This window comes from Gambusia affinis, linkage group LG21 (assembly GCF_019740435.1).
Source record: "Gambusia affinis linkage group LG21, SWU_Gaff_1.0, whole genome shotgun sequence".
Classification (NCBI taxonomy): domain Eukaryota; kingdom Metazoa; phylum Chordata; class Actinopteri; order Cyprinodontiformes; family Poeciliidae; genus Gambusia; species Gambusia affinis.
Genome location: NC_057888.1, coordinates 14,475,260 through 14,493,982, shown reverse-complemented (window position 1 = coordinate 14,493,982; position 18,723 = coordinate 14,475,260). Strand labels below are relative to the sequence as shown.

The following is an 18,723-nucleotide window of genomic DNA, read 5'->3' as shown; positions in this document are numbered from 1 at the left end:
CCCGGTGAAGGCACAGGCACTGAACCAAGAAACCCTCACCTTGCTGGCTAAGGGTGCTATAGTGCCTGTGGACCCCCTGCTGGATCCAGGGGGCTTTTATTCCATGTATTTTCTTGTTCTGAAGAAGACCGTGAGCCTGCGTCCAGTCTTGGACCTCGGAGTGTACTTGAATGTGTACTTGAAGGCCATGCCTTTTCATATGCTGACCACAAGGAAGTGTTGCAGGTGATTTCCCCGGGCGATTGGTTCACTTCCATAGATCTCAGGGATGCTTATTTTCACGTTCCAATCGCTCCGCCCCATTGGCGGTTTCTTCGTTTTGCTTTTCTGGGGAGGCATTTCCAGTTCAGGATCCTCCCGTTCGGACTTTCACTGTCTCCCAGGGTGTTCACCCGATGTGTTGCAGCGACCCTCTCTCCTCTGCAGGCACAGGGATTAAGGATCCTCCCATATATGGCCGACTGGCTCATTTGTGCCGCGACACGGGACCAGGCGGTTCGAGATACTCTGTTAGTGCTCCATCATGTGGGATGCTTGGGCTTGCAGGTGAACATGGAGAAAAGCAGTATGACTCCCTCACAGGAGACTCCTGGGCATTGCCATGGATTCCATCTCAATGACTGCTTGCCTGTCACCCCAGCGGCAGAGCAGGGAACACATCAATGTCTTAGAGTTACGGGCTGTACTTCTGGCTCTTCAGAGCTTTCTTCCAGGCTTGCAGGGGAAGCATGTGCTGGTGATGTCAGTCAACACCACTGTGGTTTTCCACATCAACCACCAGGGGGGAACCAGGTCATGGAAACTGTCGTGCTTGACTCAACTGCTTCTGACCTGGGCAGCTCCATACATAACCAGCCTCAGAGTAGCCTACATCCCAGGGCCGGAGAACATGCCAGCAGATTTTCTATCCCGTCAGAAGCTGCTTCCAGGGGAGTGGAAGCTTCACCGAAAGGTAGTGGAGTGCATCTGGAAGGTCTTTGGCAGGGCGGACCTCTTTGCCTCAAGGGACGCGTTTCACTGTCCCCTTTGGTTCTCATTGTACAACAGCAGCCCTCTGGGCCACGATGCACTGGCACACGACTGGCCCCGGACCCTCCTTTATGCCTTTCCACCATTCAGCCTACTTTTTCAGACTCTCCTCAGGGTGCGTCAGGAGGGGCACAGGGTTCTGCTGGTGGCCCCCTACTGGCCAGCGAGGACTTGGTTTCCTCTACTGTGCGAGCTCCGCTCCGGCTCGCCGATGCGTCTCCCCTCCAGGAGTGATCTTCTTTCCCAGATGGGGATCAGAGTTTGCACCCCAAACTGGACCGGCTCCAGCTCTGGATTTGGCCCCTGCAAGGCCGGGGTCCACTTTCTCAAGATACACTGGGTCCATAATGCATACAATGGCTAATGCATGGGCGCCGTCTATGCGAGCTGTCTATGCTACCAAGTGGACGGTCTTTGCGACCTGGTGCCGTAATAGAGGGCGGGACCCGGTGCAGTGTTCAGTTTCTGACATACTGACCTTCCTGCAGGCGTTACTGGATCAAGGACAGTCTCCGTCTACCTTGAAGGTGTGTGTGGCTGCCATTTCCTGTTGGCATGTCGGACTGAATGGTTGTTCTGTGGGCAGAGACAAGGACGTTGTGCTGTTTTTAAGGGGTGCTCGGCGTTTGCGACCACCCAACCGCCCTGTGGCACCGGCGTGGGACCTTTCTCTTGTGCTTGAGGCTCTTCGGTCCCTCCCAATTGAGCCCCTGGCATCAGCAGACCTCAAGTGGCCCTCACTGCAGACAGCGTTCCTTTTGGCTATGGTTTCTGCAAAACGTATGGAGGAATTACAGGCTCTCTCGACAGCTGAGCCCTACTGTGGAAGACTGGTGGCTCAGGCGTTACACTGTGGTCTGACGTTGGTTTATTCCTAAGGTGTCACTGGCGGCACGCAGTACCCAGCCGCTCCATCTTGCCCGGTTTGACACCGGTAGCCCCTCTGAACCACTGTGGCCTGTTCGTGCCCTTGAGGCATATGTCAATGCCACGGCATCCTTCCAAAAGACGAATAGTTTTTTGTTTGCTACGCTGGCTCACGGAAAGTTCAGGCACTTTCTAAGCAGCGACTTGCACACTGGGTTGTGGATTGATCTCCAAGGCTTATGCCTTGCAGGACCGGCCTCTGCCGGGGAGTGAAGTGCCACTCTACAAGGGGCATGTCGACATCGCTTTACTGCCATGACTGTGGTGCCGGATGTTATATGCCGTGCGGCCTCCTGAAAATCACCTAGTACCTTTACTTGGTTCTACAGGGTGAATGTGGCTGCACCCCATCCGCTTCAAGGCATCCTGGAGCAGCATGCCTCTACATCACATTAGTGTGGGTGGTGTAGTCGTTTCCCTTGAATGTTGCTGATTCCTCGTGACCTTGTTGATATGAGTCATCCAGTGCTTGAAGCACCGCCTCTGGCGGTCAGTAGGGATGAAATAGAACGAAAGTTACTACCGTAACTACGGTTCTATGAATCCCGGATGACCGCCAGAGTGCTTGGTCCCTCGGAATCTCTGCTTCTCGCGAGCAGATGGAGGGATTGATTGCCGGGTGCCACGTGACTATATAGAGTCACGTGGGTCCCCGGCAGGTCACAGGTGACTTTGTTGTCATTAGTACTCGACCTGCGCATGCGCAAGAATGATCATTCAGTGCTTGAAGCACCGCCTCTGGCGGTCATCCGGGATTCATAGAACCGTAGTTACGGTAGTAACTTTCGGTGCACGTGCACACAAGCATGCCTGGTTGTAATAGCCAGGACATAGGCTGCCCTTTGTTTGTGCGGTTCATTTCCAATCAACTCTAATTAACTAGAGAGTGTTTCCAGATTGTCGGCAAAAGAAAAATCCCCATTTTTTTTTTTCACTCCACTCGGTCTTTGCTGTTTTCACTTCGTGCAAAGGGAGGGGAAAAAGTGGAGGCATTAGCTATGTAGATTGGCTTCTCCTTTGATGCCAGAAAAAATCTTTAGCAAGGGCAGTAAGTGGGGACCGTGACCCAGCAGTGTCTCACTGTTTATTTTTGTGTTTCTCTTTGAATTTAGTCTGAAATATAGCCTCTTCAAAGCCATGAGGCATGGGTATATATTTAAACTGGCCTGCGTAAGCCCAAAGTCCACTTGTAAGAATGTTAAATCCAGTCAAAGTTGCCTTTAATCCATTAAACTTTGTCTCTATGAAGCTGTACAAGCAGCAGATAATCGCCGACACTGACCTTTAGGGTAAGGAGTCTACAGAAGTATCGCAAACTGAATTGGAAATCTTTGGAGTGAATGTCTTTGGGTCTGTCTTGTTGACGTTTGGACAGAAGCTGCTGTAATCAGTTCTCAATCAGATCCAAAAAGACTAAAATTGCCATGGATTGTTAAGAAGGTTAATGATGAACAACATACAATAAATTCTGCTCTGCCTATACATTTGCATACTCTTCAGTACAACTTTATTTCTCTATTACTCCTATGCATCTCATTTGCTTCTTTTCATCTCCAGTGTCAACCTGTTTTTTGTTTTTTTTTTTCTTCTCCCTAACAATGAAATATCAGCCTGAGGGGAGTTAGGTGTAATGTTACCTGAGCAACCAATGAGACCAATTTACTTGTCATCAACCTGAGGGATAGAACCCACATACCTGGTCTCAGAAAAGGATAAAAATGCCTCTTCTGTCCTCTACATTCTTCCCTCATAACCACACCTCCTGTAAGTCTTGTTTTTCTTTCGTTCGTTCGTTTGCATTTAACAGTCCCGTATCATTGTTGATGTAAACCAGCCTTAGGTTTTCCAAATTTTTCTAAAAGACATTTTAGCAGTGTGAGTAATTTGTTTCACAGGATTACTGTGTTAAAGTGGATCTTAAGATGTCTGGGTTGTCCAATGCAATAATGACAAGGTGTTTCTTAGTAATGAAGGCCTTTGCTCACAAAGGAGACACAACGGAGAGGACAGGGGGACAAAAAAGGGTGTGGGGAGGCACTGCTAAGATCTACTGAAACTTGTGTCTAATATTACACCTTTAGGCCACAAACAGAGGCTGCATTAAAACCCTTTGTGTGTGTTAAGGAGCAAAGAAGACAAAAAACAGTTGGTCATGCTAAAAGCGCTACCCCCCCTATCCTTTCACATTTCCTCCCTCTCTCCTTTCTTTTAAGATTTTAAACAGAGCATTAGGCTCTCCTCTGTGATCATGTGCACATGTGCATATGTGTTTGTGCATACATGCACCGGGGCTCTTTGATGGCAACCGAAGCTTCTCATGCATTGTGAGGAAGGGAGGTAATACTCCTCCTCCTTTATCCAGTTTGTTTTTCATCCCTTCATCTTTGCATGGCAACAAATAAACAGGTCTAATTAGACAGAGTAGGCCTATTCATGGCGCTGACAGTGGGAGATGGATGCAGCGACATTCATTCCGTCTCTCCCCTTTGTCTTTGGTTAATGCTCGGTGACATTTTGATAGAAGATTTGGTGTCGGATTGAGGGGCCACATGCAGGGAGAGGGCTAACCTTCTTGGAGACCTTAAAGAATGGACACAGAGCTATAGTTTCATGCTGTCCTCTGACTTTGTTGTTTGACATTAGCCGTCTTGGGTCGTGTCGGACATTTGGCCTGGTTGTTTTCTTACCACTCATTAAATGTGTTCTCACATTCCCTCAGCCAAACAAGAGTAAAAAAAAGTACTTTTGAACTTTGCCGTCCGCCTCACAGATCAAGGATATGTCAAATCCCAGTATTTATAAAAGGCTGTAAATATTCACCACTGCTTTAATAGCACTTGTTGCCTTTGAAATAAAATGTCAGACAGTAAGCGATGAAGAATTTGAATCCAGCAGATCGCGGTGTAAACAAAGACGGCAGTGTGGCGACACTGCAATTACAGGTTTGACATATAACAGGCTGTGACTCCGGCTAATGCGCGATAGTCTGACAAGACAGGGAAAACAGGAGGAGACCGTGACATCAGCACCTGCTCAGTAGCTCAGGTCTGAAAAGTTTGCATATTGTTGGAGCCCTGTTGTATCAGCGTTTTAATTATACACGTATAAGCTAAAAATCTTAAAAGACGTATTCAACTTTGATTTTGTGTAGCCTTTTGCATTTAGCTTCTGTAGCGTCAAGCTGAAATGGAAGCATACTATGATGAATTTGAGTCTTAAAGATGAAAAGTTGTAAAAGACTAAAATAAAAAAGAAATCCCCTCCCACTGACTGCTTCCCGGCCTCTCAGGGGGCTACTGAAAAGCAGATGGAAGGATAAGGGAAAGAGCAAAGGGGCGGGTGGAGAAAAACAAAAGGCTAAGGAGTTTCTTAGCCCTTTTCACCCATCAGAACTTGCGGTGTCCAAAGCAGGCATTCCTGGGCTATTATTTGCCTCTCAGTGGATCTGATCTGCCACTTTAATTACCTTAATGTTATGTGTGTCTGTCTCACTGGGTGTGCGTGCGTGCGTGTGTATAGGTGTGTGTTTGTGTCAGCCAGTGTCCATGTGTATATGTGTGAAAGCAAGGGGGACATGCTTAATTAAAAAACAGAGGTAGGAGCAGCTCAGGCCACCTCCTTTGTTCTCCTGTTAAAAGAAGGGAACTGTTTCTGCATTGTGGGAAAAAAAGCCCTTCATTGTTACATACATAGAGTTTCTCTCTATGTATCTGTCTGTCTGTTTCTCTTCTGCAATTGAAAGTAGTCTGGTTGGTTAGCAGAGCGAAGGAAGCCAGTGGGGGAGAGAAACAGGAATGTTTCTTAGCTGGTAGTAATATGATCTGCCTTAAAAGAAGGACAAATGGGTACTGCTGCTAGAAAAGGTGTGAAAGCATAGACACTGAAGAGCAGTTAGAAGGGAGATGACTGCAGGTACTTTATGGATTGGTGAATGCTGAGCATCTTTGTATCTAAAACTCAACTTTAACTTCAGATAAGCTGGTGATGGACTTGTCTGGTTTGTTTACTATCAAGAGAATGCAATGAGTTTTCTGTAACCATAACAGCACACTCAGCTGAGGAGACAAGACAGCATAATATTGAGTTCACAGGAACAAAAAAAAAGATGAGAAATGCTTATTGTAGAGTAATTCACTTCAGGTTTTACTAATCCATATATTCTGGTTTTTAATTATGGCAATCAAAATACTGTTTTTTTTTGTGTGTGTTTTCACAGTAGATCATTTTTACATAAATTCTACATACATCTCAAGCTGCGCTTTTAAAATTTTGAAATTGAACTGAAAAAATACAGTCAAGCAGCTTAGTTTGGTTCTGCTAGAGTCCCTTAAGCAGACAGTAAAGTTTAGTATTGCTTAACTAGCCGAGGTCTGCTGACGATGCTTACTAGTTGTTTGTCTCCTTTGTGTTAGAAGGTGCCTATACTGCTGCCACTGAAAGAAAAAAACCTTTAGTTTCTGTGGAGAGTCTTTGAATGCTCATAGTATACTCTCAGCCCAATTACATCTTTAGTAGTGTACTAAAAAAACTCAGAAACTTGTTTGTTTTATGCTTCAGAATAAGAGTTTTGAACAGGGGGAGAAGCCAGAAACAGTTAGTTTGTTTAGTCTCCCCACAGTCACATGCAGAAATATTGAGGCATTTAAACATTGAAAGATCTTGTGCCATATTTCACCTCTTCCTAGCTAAGAAACTGTGACAAATTCCAACATGTGGAGTCAGTCACAGTGATTTCAGATTTAATACGTGGTTTATGGGCCTGTTTGATTATTCTGCATTTGTATTTATTTTTTCTTTAACAAACGCTTCTTGTTAGCTGTTTGCCTTGAATAAAGCGAGAGACAGTGGGTACACCTAACTAAAAGAAATGATGTATTTAACACCAAACATTTGTCACTACATGTTCTGGACATTGTCAGTGCTTTATTTATGGAAAAAAAAAAGTTGTGGGGTCAATTGGAATCAGAGGTAAGAAAAATAATTGACTCCTATGTTATTGTTGGCAGGCAGCACACATGTAAACAGCTCTTAACCTGTTAGCATTAGGGGGGATGATGTGTCAGTTCCAAGTGCTTAACACACTGGCTTAACTGTAAGACATAATTCCATTCTTAAAGAGATGCATAATTCATAAACCACAATGTTTTATGTCCGAGCTACAATTCAAAGAGGTCGCTCCCCGATGAACTAAGAAGCAAAATGACACCACTGACATGTAGTAAATCCTGTTGTATGTGTCGCATTACCCATCAAACCCACTGCTGGGGAGAGGCTTTACCCACAATCACATGTTAAACAGGCTCTTTGGAAGACAGACACTGGAGAAAGGTAGAAAAACATCCAACTGTGGGTTTGTGAGACATCATGAAGAAGCACAACATTTTATTTTAGTATTTCTGGGATGCAAAATAAGACTGATATTAACAAAAAAAAGTTGAAACAAAATGTTGGAAGCCTTTCTTTTTCTTTTTTTTTGTCGAACGTTTTTCTTTCCACACACCACCAAAACATTTCATTTGTATTTCAGACAACCACGCAGCAAAGTCTATGCTAAGCTTATATATTAGTGTAGGAACTTCATGTGTGCGTCATTACCATACATGCTTGTGGCTTGATGCAGTTGCCCCGTTTCATCTCCTTGTATTAGAATGCAAGGCTAATTGCTGCTAATGCTTTTGCAATTACAATTAGAGTTAACATAAAAACATATGTGTTTGCATGTTGACGTACGTGATGTGGATGTTGCCAGCAGTTAGTTGCCTAAAGCAAAAAAAAAAAAAACCAACAAAAAAGGTTATTAAAACCTATGTCTAAATCTGCACAATAGATGTGTGTATGTAGATAGATAGATAGATTTTTTTTTAATCCTGGTGTGATGGGCTTTTAGTTCTTATACTTGGTAGTCGATGATGTTATGAACATATTAGATGTTTATTTCTTTTCCTTCCGTTGCATCCACACGTAACTGATTGCCGCATTGTTTATCTCCTTTTTGCGTTTTTGTATTTAATCTGACAAACATAAATATGCAAAGTGAGATAGAAACACAATTTCTCTAGTATTAGTGGTCCAATGGAATTATCTCTTGGATATAGCAGATTAAACCTGATTGTAGCAAACGTACGCACACACATGCACCCTGAAATGATTTCATTCCTCACGCTTTTACTGTCCCTCCCACCAGCTTTGTTTAGTCCTGGATTGTTGTGCATTAATCCCCTAATTGCTTTGTGGCTTTGTTATGAGGAAAACACAGACAGAAACAAAAGAGAGTTAAGCAGCAGGTGGATTGGGTTAAAGGTTAACATAGCTCTTTAAGGTTTTCTTTTCAGGGTAGCTCATTTACACTCAAGCTTCTGAAAGAAGCCTAGTACTGTATCAAGAAAAAAAAGAAACAGGGCTCATTTAAAGCAGGCGTCTTAACAATAAAGTATTTTAGTAGAAATCTAGTTTGGATCTTAAGCTTTTTGAAAGAAATTATGTTTGTGATTACACCATATAGTTATGTTAGTGAGTGCCACTGGATTTAGGATGATATTTCCTGTGTTGTGTGTTTGTTGGTGGCTTAGCATTTGTACCTTGTTGTCAAAAGCCAAGGGATAGATGTAAAGCGGGGTTGAAAGATGGGCTGCAATCCAAGATTGATAACATCTCACTGGTATTCCAAACATCATTCCTTATGGAAGCTGGTCCTTTGTGCTCTGGTCATTCTTTGTGAGTCTTTACTTTAAGTTGTCCTAAGTTACATAACAAAATAAGATAGAGATCGTCTTTGATTTCTGTTTTTGTTTCTGTAGTGTTTTGCTATATACATAGACACTGGAGAAAGATATAAAAACTCTGTATTTCACTCTGTGTTGTGCGCTTCATTCTGGTCAATGTGATGACTTTCCTTTGCGCACTCTCCATTAGTAACTCCGGACTGGTAATATTTTCCTCCATTTTTTATTTCTCATAAAGTACAAGATTGTTTTCTAATTTTTAAATTATGTCATTTTAACTGCCTGTCAAATTGTTTTTAATAACTGAACAAAAACTAGTTTTGAAGAAATTGATCTTATACGTTCTAAATGTAGGTGTACTGTATCACAGTTCCACAACACAATTTGGATGATTAATTTTCTTTTTGTTTTATTTTCTTAAACCAGGTCCCTGTTGGGCTCGATGAGATGAGATCCCTATGTAGTGGTCATCATGGCAACTTGTGACTCTCCCCCCATGGTGTCATCCCGGCAGCAGGACTATGGTGGCCAGAGGTTGGATGCTGCTGCTGAGGACAACTCAGTTGTCTCCACGGAGACCACTGTCACAAACAGCACCAACAACCAGTCGTCACCTGTTGCCACTGGAGAGTCGGAGAATGGCCTTGGAGGGCCAGTTGTGAGTCCGTGTAGATCCACTACTACCCCTACCACTGTCAGTGCAACTATCGACCCTGTAACTGATCAGAGTCGGAGAGAAAGCTTTACTTCCGGTAACAAAGGGAGTGTTACCGGAACATTACCAGGAGTAGGAGGAGGAGCAGCTCTGGGTTCGGACTGTTCTGCCCCTGCCACATCCCCTGTGGCACCGGCAAAGGAGATCCCCTGCAACGAATGTTCTAATTCCTTCTCCAGTTTACAAAAATATATGGAGCACCACTGCCCTAATGCCCGCCTGCCTATTGCTGGAGATCATGAAGAGGATGAGGAGGTTGAAGGGATGATGGGGGAGGAGAGTGAGGATGAAGGAGTACATGAGGTTGGTGCCGCAGATGTAGGGGATATGAACAGTGAAATGGAGATGGAAGAGGATAGTGATGTGGAGAACCTGTGTGGCGAGATCATCTACCAGCCCGATGGCTCTGCCTTTATCCTGGAGGACTCCAAAGAGCAGCGTGGCAACCAGGGGGGGCTCTCTGGGGCTCTTCAATTCAGGCGCCTGTTGTCACCCCAGACCTTCCCTAGTGCCCAGGGCAACAGTGGCCAGAGTGGCCTCAGCCCAGGACGGGAACGGTTGGAGCAGCCCGCTGCACCCATGTCCTTCTACCCCCAGATCATCAACACCTTCCACATCGCCTCATCCCTTGGGAGCAAATCACTAGCGGCTGACCACCCCTCCTTCCCAAATACCTCAGCTGGAGGGCTGGCGGGTGCTGGTCCTGTGTTGCACAGTTTCCGTGTCTATGACCTCCGCCACAAGAATGACAAAGACTATCTAACGGCGGAAGGTGCAGCCAAAAACTCCTGTGTGTCCAAAGATGTCCCCAACAATGTGGACTTGTCCAAATTTGAGGGCTGTGTGGCTGATGGGCGGCGGAAACCGGTTCTGATGTGTTTCCTGTGCAAGCTGTCTTTTGGCTACAGCCGTTCCTTCGTGACACATGCTGTCCATGACCACCGTATGACCCTGAATGAGCAGGAACAGAAGCTGCTGAGCAACAAGCATGTTTCTGCCATCATCCAGGGCATCGGCAAGGACAAAGAACCTCTTATAAGCTTTCTGGAACCAAAAAAACCCCCAAACGCTGTGCTACCCCACTTTCCCTCACCTGCCAACTTCCTGGGGCCAGATACGGGGCTCCGTGGCTTGTGGAATGCTTTCCACAATAGTGGGGAGAATGCAGATTCTCTTCAGGCAGGGTTTGCCTTCCTGAAGGGCAGTGCCAGCAGCTCCTCTACTGACCAAACCCCCAGAACCCAAACCATGCCAAAGGCTGAGACCAACCCAAACCTCGGGGGAGGGGCTGGTGCCCACAGGACCCTCAGTGGGAGTTCTGCCGCTGCTGCCACTGGTGGTAGCCTAGAAAGTCAGAACTCTGATAGTGACTTCAAAGGCCACGTTAGGGACACATGCACTTTGCAACCCAATGGGCCGGACCTGAGCCAGTACCCGCCCATTAAGCGGGAACCCGGTACAGTGGGAGAAGAAAGTCCAGAACAGGATGAGGATGCTTATTCACTTGGTGGAGGAGTAGAAATGGAGGCAGATGAGGAGGAGGAACAGGTCATGACCATGGCAATGGCGATCCAACGGGCCGACAGCACCAGTAGCAAAGATTTCCCTCTCTTAAACCAAAGTATTCCCCCCCTTTCCAACAGTGTGCTTAAGTTGAGCAGTGAAAGCAAAGGCCCTGCATCCACCTTGTCTAATGTCCTGCCTGTTTCTGAGAAACTGGAGATGGAAAAGAACCTTCTGTCCACTGCCCTATCAGCTGGCAGAGAGCGTGAGAACAGCAATGACTCAACCTCTGATGGCCTAGCAGGACGGGACGGGTTATCACCATCCTCCAATCCACTTGACATGATGATGTTGCGCAGAGATGATGAGAGTCCAGGTCCGCTACATCAAAACACAGGAAATGCTAGTACACCTGGAACTCCAGGGACTCCAGGTACCCCTGGTCCAGGTGAAGGATCCCCAGGCAGTGGGGTGGAGTGCCCCAAATGTGACACAGTCTTAGGATCTTCTCGGTCTCTAGGAGGACACATGACCATGATGCATTCACGCAATTCCTGCAAGACACTAAAGTGTCCAAAGTGTAACTGGCACTACAAGTACCAGCAAACACTGGACGCTCACATGAAGGAAAAACATCCGGAGTCTGGTGGATCGTGTGTGTACTGCCGCACAGGACAGCCTCACCCTCGTTTAGCTAGAGGCGAAAGCTATACATGTGGATACAAGCCTTTCCGTTGTGAGGTCTGTCCATCCTTTATTTTATCTAATGGATTTTGTTTCACTTATTTTTAAAAAATATTTTTTTTCTAAAATAATATGTATTTGTGTTTACTTTTTTTCTACCCTTTTTGACAGTTTGACCATAACATTTCAATTTGCTTACATAATATATGCTTAAAAAATTGGGTAGTCTCTACAAGATTAATAATGCAAATTTATTCTTAAGTTGTTTCATGAGGCATGTGTCAGTTAGGATATGTAATAATAATAACACAACAGTTGTCAAGATAGTCCTCAAAGGAGAAGATATACAACAAAGTGTCTGTGTCAACAAAGTGTACTTGAGATAATTAAAGCTGGTCTCAATTTAACTGATTATTCATTCATCAGATACCTCTCGCTGTTTGTCATAAATGCTTTTAATGTTTTGTTGTTTGTTTTCGTTTTTTTTTAAACAATCCATCTCTTTTAGGTATGCAATTATTCAACTACCACCAAAGGAAACCTTAGCATCCACATGCAGTCAGACAAACATCTGAATAATGTGCAAACACTCCAGAATGGTGGCAGTGAGGCACCATATAATCACACCCATGCCAACCCTGTGTCTAGTGCCAGCCTTGGTGGAAGCTGCAGCGCACCCTCTCCATCAAAGCCGAAGCAGAAGCCCACTTGGCGCTGTGAGGTATTGAAATAAACAGAGCATCATTGTAGCATAGTGGTAGTACACATGCCAATTAGCTTGTTGCACTGTCTGCACAATGAGCCAGTTATTTCTCTGTGCGTCACTGTGTCCATTATTTATTTTTCTCAACCAGATCATCTGACCTCTATAATAAAACAGTGTCTTATATATCCAAGCAATATCTAATTATTATTACATCAATTCAAAACGTAGCATCTTTGCACTAGCACTATTAACAAGTTGTTTTGTCGGTTAATATTGAAATTTTGCTTCTGATTTCTTAGTTTCCATTCCAGACATCATGCGGCCGTAAATCATTTCTTGCATATAAACTGTTTGTTAAGTTGCAGTGTAAAGTAATATTGAGGTAAGCAGTAATGCTAAATATGAAACCTTAATTTTTTCGACAGGTATGTGACTACGAGACCAATGTCGCACGGAACTTACGAATCCACATGACCAGCGAGAAGCACATGCACAACATGATGCTCCTGCAGCAGAACATGAAACAGATCCAGCATAGTCTCCATCTGGGCCTGGCCCCGGCCGAGGCTGAGCTCTACCAGTACTACCTGGCTCAGAACATGGGGCTCGCCGGGGTTAAATTGGAGAATCCAGCTGGCAGCGGTGGACCAGATGCCCAAATGATGATTAACCCGTTTCAGCTAGATCCTGCAACTGCAGCTGCTCTTGGATCTGGCCTAGGTGATTTAAATGTTGCCTCATCAGATTGAGATTGGCATCCCTAACAGCTTTTAGAGATGAGTCAGTTATAAACCCAGAAATTCCCTTTTTGAATTATTGTTACTCATAAACTTCACTTTTATGTTGTTTTTTGTTCATTGTTTCACACAAGCAGTTTTATCTGTAGTGTCTAATTTATCTGATGCCATCTTGGTATGCTTTCTTTTATCTATGTGTGTTTCTTCTAGTCGCTCTTAATCAATCTTTGTGCCCTCTCACCTTCTTTGTCACTTTCCATCGTTTTTGCCCTAGCCCCCTTACGCTTATCCTTCTCTTGATTTCTTTCTCTCTTATCTCTGCTCTCATATGGTGCCCCTGTCATTGTCTCCTTTCTTTGACCCCTCTCGCTGATTAAAAAATGATTATGAGATGCCACACGAGAATTATTCTTAATCTTTCATTTGTAATTTTCTTAAATCAGCTTAATCCACCCCTCTCTACATCACAACTGCCATCACCACAATATACACACACCGTCCAACCTTTACTCATTCTGCAGAGATGGATTCGCACACGCATACACACGCACACCCACGCGCACACACACACACACACACTAACAAGCAGCAGGAAGCGGATTCCCGTAGGAGTGAGAGAGATTTAACAATGACCCTGCAGTGCTGCACACCCACTCCCTCCTCTAGTGTGGAGGTCACAGCCCAGCTAGCAGATGTACTCTCAGTGAATTACACTGATAACTCACAGCTCCCCATAGTGAGTGCAGCTGTACATAGGTATAAATGGTGGGAGCAGGAAACTGATTCAAATTCAGATCCATATTCAGCATAATGCGTACATGCATGAATGCATATTTTCTGTTTCACCTTAGCATTTAAACCTGCTGTAAGTTTATTTGATTTGGTGAAGTTCTGTTTATTTGTACATCCCCTAAGTGGACAAATTACTTTGTTAAACAATCTGTTTAGATGTGATATCTTAAATTTAAAAAAAACAAGCAAAAAACAAAAACATGATTAACTTTGGTAACGTGCACAGAGGGACAATGAAAGGATCAAACGCGTGAGTTAATTACATTTGCATGAATTGCAGATCTCGTTTTTGTCCCAGGGTTGGTGGGCAGAGGAAAAAGAAACGTGCGTGTAATGCATTGATCAGTTTTTCAAATCTTTGGTTGATGCAAGAAAAGCCCACAGCCCTAAAACCATTGTGCCACTGTTGCTGAGAGCAGTAATTAAAGCTACCTGATGAGCGAGTTAGCAAGTTGAAAAGGATGATTGTAATTGATCCTGATCCAATCCTATTAGGGTTTTTTATAGACAAGACTTTGTAAGTAGCCTTAGTTCTCTGCGAGGCTTTATTTTATCAAACCCCTTTGTGCAGGAAAGGCCTGCATGAGTGAAGCTTCTTTTTCACACTTAATTTCATTTAATAAAAAAAAGTGTATCTTCCCTTTTTTTACCCCCATATGCATGTTAGCCTTTTCACTCTCACCTCAGCTTTGTATGGCTGGCATATTTCTTTTTCTTCCTTTCATTTAACTTGTTGCCTTTCTGTGCTGTGAAAAAGCAATTTTTACCTTTTACACTGTCTTAATTTTTTTCCAGATCGCTGCCTAACTTGTGTTTTCACTCATTTTCTCTGTAGTGAATAATGACCTATCAGCAGAGTTGCGCCTTGCCAGCGGTCAGCTGATGGCAGATGATCTATCCCTGGTGTCTTCAGGTGGAATGGGGGGCATGTCCTCAGCAGACCCTTCCCTCTCTGCCTTGTCGCCACCCATCAGCGACCCCTCGCTGCGCCTCTACCAGTGCGCTGTGTGCAACTGCTACTCCACAGACAGCCTAGAGGCCCTCAACGCCCACATCAACGCAGAGCGCTTCCTGCCTGAAGAGGAGTGGCGCTGCGTGGTGGGTGATGTCTACCAGTGCAAGCTCTGCAGCTACAACACGCAGCTCAAGGCCAACTTTCAGCTGCACTGCAAGACAGACAAGCACATGCAGAAACATCAGCTGGTGGCTCACATCAAGGAAGGAGGCAAGGCCAACCAGTGGAGATTAAAGTGCGTGGCCATTGGCAATCCAGTGCACCTCAAGTGCAACGCCTGTGACTACTACAGCAACAGTGTGGATAAACTGAGACTACATGCCACCAACCAGAGGCACGAGTTCGCCATCCGCCTCTACAAGGTAAAAAAGAACAAAACAAAATTTCTTTGCTTGCAATCAATTCTGGAAAAATCACCCTTTTTCAAAGAAGTGGTATAAAAAGTTCCAGATGTTATTGATCACATGAGAAATATTTCTTAAATAAAATTGATTGTACCGTTTGCTTCCATTGGAAGGACTGGTAAAGTACGGTAATACATAGTGAACTGACATCTTTTTGTTTTAAACAAATCCTTTCTGTCCTCTTAAGTGCATCGTCACACAGATAAAAAGTTCCCATGAGAATGGAACGACAGATAAAAAAAGAGGTCACTGTGAGAGAACCGAATCAGATCTCCATTTGATACGGTTACATTTCCTGCTTGCTGTTCAGCTCTATTAGACACATGTTTATGTAATATCAGTGATTCTAAATTATCCTACATGATTGACCACCTTCAGCTGTCTTCACTGAAGTAAATAGCTCTAGAATTATTATTTTTTTTTATAAATAGATGTAATGTTAAGCATAGCCAATGCAAATTAGTTTTCTGCTGGGCTAAGGGAAAGGCAAAATGTTGTGGATGTTACTCTTGATATTTGATCTGCCTTTTTTTTCTGTACACAAAAATAAGCAGTTTGAATGCAGTGTTTGTGAAAATAGATTTTAAAATATGCATTCTCGGTGGAATGGGCATTTTTTGCCTTTATCTTGATATATCATATTCCAAGTATACATAATGTGTCTCCTTAGCAAACAAACATTCTTCTTTTATTTTGGTTGAAAAGAAGAAATGTTGCACTAAAATCATCTACTGATGACATGCTTTATTGTTTATACGTTTGTTAGCTATTATAGAAGGATGCAACACAGCAGGAACTCAGCTAAATAAGTAATTGAATGTTCTACACTTAAAGGAATAGAGAGCTTTTGCGAAGAAATTCCAACATGTCCAATATTTGGCAATGTTTTTGGGTAATTTGAGCTGTGAGACATCTCCTTCAGCTTCATAGCATATTGCTACATTTCCGAGGCCTCAACGTACAGGATATGATCAAGTGCATTACAATAATGAGGTCTCCTTTACAGCAATATGCAAGATTGGGCATTGAGACGCAGTTGTGTGTAAATGTGTATACGTTTGTGTGTTGTTATGCCGTAGATGTGGGAGCAATCGCAGGAAGAGTATATAAACATGAATGAGTGATAATTGGGTAGCGTTTATTTAGATGATTTGCACAATTTTAAACAACAATAATAATAATAAAAATGTTAGTTTTATTTCTTTTTCATTTTCATATCAAGAGGTGATTTACTATATTTATGCTAAGAGACACAACATAGTGCTAAAGATGCACCACTCAGAGATATGTTACTGCCTTCAGATCTTTGTTTTTTAAAGCTGTACTGACTTTTCTATTCAGAACAATATTTACCAGTATTTAAAATATTGTTTCGTGAGCAGTTACTAATTATTTAGATTAGCAGCAGAGGCTGGATCACACAGTGTGTGTGAGACAGCAGTAGCTGTAAATCAGGGTTTTACTAATTTAAAACGAAAACAAAATGATTACGGGTGACATTGTGGACTGTTGTTAGCATCTTATATTAGCAATTAGTGTTTTTAGAATTACTGTCCGTGTGTCTATTCCCTTGAGAATGTATGGCGTCCTTACTACCCTAATTTGATTTCTTGTGACATTGACATATTTCAGATCGTCAAACATATTTAAATATCTGACAGTGATAAACCAAGGAAATCCAAAATGCATTTTGCAAAAGATGATTATTTATAAAAAAAATCTATCTAAACCAGCATAGCCCTTTCATGATGGTCCATTATGGCCCATCATGAAAGTAAATGCTATGAATTTTTCTGTAAATTCCATTCTTTTAAAATATATTCTGGAATTTCATCAATAAATGACTCCAAAAGAAACCAAAAGAAAGATCTTAGGAGTAGTCTAGTCAAAGTCCGACATAATGTAATTAATGACTAAAGCAGCAACAGTATGAAATGGGAAAGGAACAAATTGACAGAATTTATTATTCCATTTGCTGCAGCAGCCTCAATGAACAGCTACAAGCTAGTAAAAAAAAACAAAATCCTTGCAAATACGAAAGCTTCTTCTCTTAGTAACACCTTTCACAATGAACAGTGTTATTGTCCGAACTGTTTAGTAGCACTTTGGCATGGTACATTCACCAAACAGAGAAAGACAGGATTATTGAGTTTATCACTGATCATTGACCAGCTAGTGTTGATCAAGTGGAAATCAGCTAATTTTGGTTAACTGATTTTCCCCCACCAGCCAAATTCTTGATGCATTTCCACATCATTTAAATCACATTTATTTAGCTAAATATTCTAGTCATTTTATTTTTTAATTAGCCACTTCACCCATCAAATGTTTCATCAAAAATGTTTTTTTTTTCTTGTTTTTTTTACTGAAATATTATTCCTTATTTTTTCAAGGATTGTCATTTATTTAGGAAATCTGAGTCCTAACTGTATTAGACTGATTGGCATTCTCAGGGCTATGTAAAACAGTCTTTGTTAACTTCAACAGGATGTTCATATTAACACAAAATTGTCAACAGTCTGGCAGGGACTGAACTTGGCATGAGATGAACTGGAGATGTCTCTGCTCGGGGGAACTCGAGAAATTCTTAGCGAATGTGCAGCTTTCACATTACACCACATTACCTGAGGCCGTAGCGTATTGAATCAGCATGATTAGTTGACTCAAATCACAATCTCCTTTTTGTCAAAGGAAGATTTGAGCTCTAGTCCATGTGTCTTTGCTTCCACACATGTACAACCATTTAAAAGAGTAGAATCACGTTTGACTGCCTTTTCCGCTGAGTTCATATGAGCCACTTTTAGTTACCAAGGTTACACTAAATATTGGCAGCAATTTAATCACACAAAGAGGTTACAATATCAATGTGATGTGTACAAACTGGAGAAGCCTTAGAGGTCTACTCAACTTTTTTTTAATATATATATATATATATATTCAAGGCAGTTTGCAGAATCAGGAAGTACCTTTTAAGACACACATATGCCAGCTTTGCCAAGGCAAGTGAGGGTCATCCCAATGTCCCCTGAGTGCACCCGAACACCCCTGTACCTCATCTACCCACCCACCCATTCCACAGGCCTCAACAAATCTGTTCCACAGATGACGCTTTTAATGCCTCTGGCAGAAATTCCACTATTTTACCCTTGGACATGTGGTGGTAAAACAGAGAAAGAGAGCTAGAAAAAGTGTAGACGGGGCTAAGTGAGCTGCAGAGCAAAAGCGGAGGGAAAAAAAAAATCATTTCTTTATTTGACCAGAAAAACACCTCTCCTTTTATGTATTGGCAGAGGTGAGAAGCACATGGGGATAGAGGTAGCTTGGCCGCACGCATAAAAGATCCGAGTGTTGACGACTTCACCATCTGGCTTTTTGGAAACAGAGAATATCTTTATGGCATGTGAAACCATTTGAAGATACAAACAAAAAGCATATTCAGGAGATTTTATGGCCGCTTTGTAGCCACCATTGAGTACTTCTGAGGGGAAT

At 43.0% G+C, this 18,723-nt stretch overlaps 1 protein-coding gene across 4 annotated transcripts in view; it reads left to right on the top strand.

The window, feature by feature from the left end:
* The window catches only part of zfhx4 (zinc finger homeobox 4), a 93,678-nt gene that overhangs the window by 20,770 nt on the left and 54,185 nt on the right, over positions 1 to 18,723 (top strand). For all 4 annotated transcript variants that reach the window (XM_044105500.1, XM_044105502.1, XM_044105499.1 and 1 more), the window contains exons 2-5: positions 9,105 to 11,637; positions 12,089 to 12,301; positions 12,712 to 13,006; positions 14,651 to 15,192. In XM_044105500.1, the coding sequence (XP_043961435.1) occupies positions 9,151 to 11,637; positions 12,089 to 12,301; positions 12,712 to 13,006; positions 14,651 to 15,192 (3,537 nt within the window). In that variant the 5' untranslated portion in view covers positions 9,105 to 9,150. The remainder of the gene's footprint in view (positions 1 to 9,104; positions 11,638 to 12,088; positions 12,302 to 12,711; positions 13,007 to 14,650; positions 15,193 to 18,723) is intronic.